This window comes from Scylla paramamosain, chromosome 41 (genome assembly GCF_035594125.1).
Source record: "Scylla paramamosain isolate STU-SP2022 chromosome 41, ASM3559412v1, whole genome shotgun sequence".
Lineage (NCBI taxonomy): Eukaryota > Metazoa > Arthropoda > Malacostraca > Decapoda > Portunidae > Scylla > Scylla paramamosain.
The window spans coordinates 11599467-11604466 of NC_087191.1; the positions used below are offsets into that span (position 1 = coordinate 11599467).

The 5000-nt window shown below is 37.4% G+C and overlaps 1 protein-coding gene across 2 annotated transcripts in view; it reads right to left on the minus strand.

The window, feature by feature from the left end:
* LOC135093009 (anoctamin-10-like) overlaps positions 1-5000 on the minus strand; it is a 56204-nt gene that overhangs the window by 21024 nt on the left and 30180 nt on the right. For both annotated transcript variants that reach the window (XM_063991854.1, XM_063991853.1), the window contains exon 6: positions 4852-4968. In XM_063991854.1, coding sequence (XP_063847924.1) covers positions 4852-4968 — 117 coding nt within the window. The remainder of the gene's footprint in view (positions 1-4851; positions 4969-5000) is intronic.

Sequence of the window (5000 nt, forward strand, 5' to 3'; positions counted from 1 at the left end):
AGAAGAAGAAGAAGAAGAAGAAGAAGAAGAAGAAGAAGAAGAAGAGAAAAGAAAGAAAGAAAGAAAGAAAGAAAGAGATAAGTAGAAGGAAAAGAGAAAACAGGGAAGAAAGAAGATAAAATAAGATAGAAATAGAGGAAAAAAGAATAAAAAGAAAATAAACAGAACCTAACTAGGAGAAAGAGAAAAATATAGAGAGAAAAAAGACGAAGAGGAAGAAAACCACACACACACACACACACACACACACACACACACACACACACACACACACACACACACACACACACACACACACGCAACCAGTCAGACAAGGAGAGGAAAAAGAATAAATAAATAAAAAAAAGGGTTCTCTACAGATTTATTAACTGAATCTCATATCCTATTAATTTTATAAGCATTTTCCTGCATTCCTATCGTAGTTGTGTTTTTTCCTCTCTCTCTCTCTCTCTCTCTCTCTCTCTCTCTCTCTCTCTCTCTCTCTCTCTCTCTCTCTCTCTCTCTCTCTCTCTCTCTCTCTCTCTTATTATTATTATTATTATTAAATCATCATTATCATCATCATCATCATCATCATCGTCATGTCCATCTTAATATATTCTTGTTTTATGTCTCTAAAAAAAAGAAAAAAGAAAAGAAAAGAAAAAAAAACAGGAAAATTGTATGATTGATGACAAGTTTGTTTTCTTTCATGTTGTGGATTTTGAGTTTGAAAGGTAAAGGAAAAAAAGAAAAGAAAATAAGTTATCAACACACACACACACACACACACACACACACACACACACACACACACACACACACACACACACACACACACACACACACACACACACACACACACACACACACACACAGACAAAAAAAAAAAGGAAAAAAAAAAAAAGAATTCTGCGTAACAAGCTAATCAACAAGACACTTCCTGAGAAGTTCCAGGAAAGAGAAAATAAATTGCAAACACGAGTGACTGACAAGATAATGAGACTCGAGAAGAAGACAAATCTTTGGAGGGTTAAAAAAAGACAGATATATGTGAACTGAGAAAAAGTTTAAAAGAAGGTAGTAAATAAATAAAAAAAAAAAAAAAAGATTCACATACGAAATAAGAGACAAAATATAGAGAAAGGAAAAAAAACTTAAATTTCAAAAAAAGTATTCATATATATAAATATATATATATATATATATATATATATATATATATATATATATATATATATATATATATATATATATATATATATATATATATATATATATATATATATATATATATATATATATATATATATATATATATATAACCCAAATACTAAGACAATGAAAAAAAAACAGTAAACAAATAAGTAAATAAATAAATAAATAAATAAATAAAAGATAATAAGTAAATAAGTAAATAAATAAATAAATAAATAAAATGAATAAATAAAATAAATAAATAAATAAGTGAAAGGCAATCGTTAACAAAAGTACAAAAAAAGTTAAAAAAGAAAAAATCACCCGTTCTTTATTAATGAACGCAAAAAAATATTAAGCATCATTATAAAAAAAAGGAAAAAAAAAAGTGAATATGTAAAAAAAATGATAAATACACCAAACACCAAGAAAACCACCAATAAGCAGCTGCAAGAACAGGAGGAGGAGGAGAAGGAGGAGGAGGAGGAGGAGGAGGAGGAGGAGGGAAGTCAAATTAGGGGGAGGCTTCATGGAAAGAGAGGGCAGGAGGAAAGAAGGGAAGAGGAACAATATATTTATGAAGCAAGGCACAAACCATAAGGAAATTTAAGGGTCAGAGGTCAGAGGTCAAAGATAAAAAAAAAGGGGTCATGGTATAGGTCAACTTCATGGCGAAATACAGAGTAGAATGTGAGAAATGAATAAAGAGGTCACGAGGAACTGCACGAGGTCAAACTTATGAGGAGGAGGGGTCAAGTTTATGTGGTCAAGTTTGTGGAGTAAAGTTTATGGGGTTAAGTTTGTGGGGTCAAGTTTGTGGTGTCAAGTTTGTGGGGTCAAGTGTGTGGGGTCAAGGTTGTAGGGTGGTCAAGGGTGTGTGGGGTCAAGTGTGTGGGGTCAAATTTGTGGGGTCAAATTTGTGGGATCAAGTTTGTGGGGTCAAATTTACGGGGTTAAGTTTGTGGTGTTAAGTTTATGAGGTCAAGTGTGTGGGGTCAAGGTTGTGGGGGTCAAGTTTATGGTGTTAAGTTTATGGTGTCAAGTTCATGGGGGCAATTTTCTGGGACTCTGGGGGCACAATGCAAGGGCGGATGAGGCGGTTAGGTCACGCGGGTTTGTGCTGGGTCAAATTTTCAAGGCAACGAGAGGCGGGGTCACGGGGCTGTTGTGAGTTTAGCTTTAGCGCAATGTGAGGTCAATCCAGGTCACTGCGGATCACTCCAGGTCGGGTCACCTTCGTACGGTGAAGCGTCGGCTCGTGTTTCCTCCTGGTCATCTCTCTTTTTCTTGGGGAAGGGGAGGGGGGAGGCCCAGGCTGGGGAGGAGCCGCTCTGCAAGGAACCCGCTAATTAAGGTTTCGAAGCTTCGCCCTAAATGTTCCGGGCGATTCGAATGTGTCAGGAACTCCGGGTTAGTGGTTTGTTGTTTAGCGGTGAGTATTTGTAAATGATTCATCTCTGCAAGCCACTGAACCGTAATTCTTAGTTTCGAAGCTGTGAAGTAGAGTTTTGGGAGATTCCAGTGTCTATACTCGCGAATCACATGTTTCAAAGTTTTGCGGTGAGTGTTCACGAATGACTCAAACTTTTTTATTGAACCTTTGAAATGCGTGTGAGTCTCGAACCTCTAAAATAAAGATTCACGAAGGATTCAAACGTCAGACACGCTCATCACACGAGTTTCAATGTTTCGCAGTAAATATTTCCAAATGTCTCGAATGTTTTGACGAACTACGAGTTTCTGTTTCGAAGCTTGGCACTAACAGAACGCAAAAGATTTAAATCTGTTTCAAAGTTTCATTGTAAATATTTGCGGATCATTCGAACGCTTCATGAACCGATGTTAGTTAAATTATGAACCACGAGTATGAGTTTTGAAGCTCCAGGGAAGATAATCGAGCAGGATCGACTCGCTACTCACAAATTTCAAAGTTTCGCGACAAATATTCACGAATACTTTGAACGTTTTTATGAACAGATAGTGTGAGTTTCAAAGTTTCGAGCTAAAGATTCGCGGACGAGTCAAATACTTCACGAATACTGGATTTATGTTTCGAGATTTTGCTATGAATACCAGCGAGTGATTCACACGTTTACGTTATAAACCATTCAATCCAGAGTCTGAGTTCTGAAGCTCCATAATAAAGTTTCGCTGAGGATTCGAAACTTTGGATCGTGAGGCACATGAGTTTCAAAGTTTCACGTAAATACACAGGTGATTCAAACATTTCGCGAACGTGTATTTGAGTTCCGAAGCTTCAAAGTTGTTTCGCTGAGGATTCGAACGTTTGGCCGCGAGAATTACATGAATTTCAAAGTTTTGCGTAAATAAACAAAGATGATGAACCGCAAGTCTGAGCTTCAAAGTTTAACTCTAATGTGCGGAGGATTCGAACGTGTTACGGATCTCGAATCAGATCACCGCGTTTCGCAGCTTCACTGAGAAGGTTCACGAATCATATGAACTGTTTCGCGAGACTAAAATTTTGAGGCAAAGACTAGAAAACAAGAGAGAGAGAGAGAGAGAGAGAGAGAGAGAGAGAGAGAGAGAGAGAGAGAGAGTAAAAAGTAAACCAAAAAGTAACTCCCTGACAGACAGAACAATCAGACAGACAGACAGACAGAGAGAGAGTTACATCACGACCACTAAACATTGCACGCGGATGACAAAACAAAGAATGAAGGAGGAAAACACACGGCAGAAAGAAGGAAACAGATAACAATAAAAGAGTGATGGAAAAAAAAAGAGAGAAAAAAAGAAATAACACTTTCATAAACAAGGAAGTGAAGTACGATACGACGCAACGACATAAAGAAGATAATAATAACGAGTAATAACAGAGCGAACAGGGAAAAGACGAGAAATAATAATAATAATAATAATGCTACAATCGGTATTAACACCACTAACGAAACGAGGAAATATTGTCAAAAAAGATAAATAAAAACACCAAGACAGAAACATCAACAAAGAACTGAAAAGCCTCATATTGATTCATAAAATGCTTCATGATACCGGGTTCGAATCCGTGAACCGCCAAAACGAGCAATATGAGTATACCTTTTATTCCGGACAGTATTTGGGGTTCATGTTGCTGTAAGAAAGAAAAAAGTTTAAGTGGTAGTCTCTCTCTCTCTCTCTCTCTCTCTCTCTCTCTCACCTTGACCACCTCCTGTCTTTAACCTACATCCTTCTCTCCTTCTTCCTTTCCTTCTTTCTTCCTTCCTTTTTGCCATTTTTATCTATTCTCTCCTTCTTCCTTAATATGTTTTATTTCCTTAATCATTTTTTATCTTTCCTTCTTCACCCACCTGCTTTTCATTCTCCCTTATTACCCATCTTCCTCTTCCTTCTCTTCTTCCTTAATTTATTTCCTTACTTTTAATACCCTTCCTTTCTCCCTTCTTTTAGTCCTTCCTTTCTCTCCCAATCCTTTCTTTTCATTTCATCCCTTTCACCTTCTTCCTTCCCTCCTCCTTACCCTTCTTACCTATTCTCCTTCCTTCACTTCTTCTCATTCCTCCCTACAGTTATCCAGATTCTATCATTCCTCCTTCCTATCCAATCCTCTCTTATCTACTCTCCTTCCTTCCTCCTTTTTTTATCCTCCCTATACCTTCCCATATAGTTTCCTTTTACTCTCTACTCTCCCCATTTCTACCTCCCCCAACTTACCCAGGGGCGCCCCTTGGAAGATAGCCTTGTACCAGTCACTTGCCAGGTTCTCCAATACCTGGCGATCGTGCAGGGGAAAGAGGTCCGTAATTAACTGTTCCTCCAGGTAAACGCTGACTGTAACAGGAAAAACGAGACGAAATTCAGAG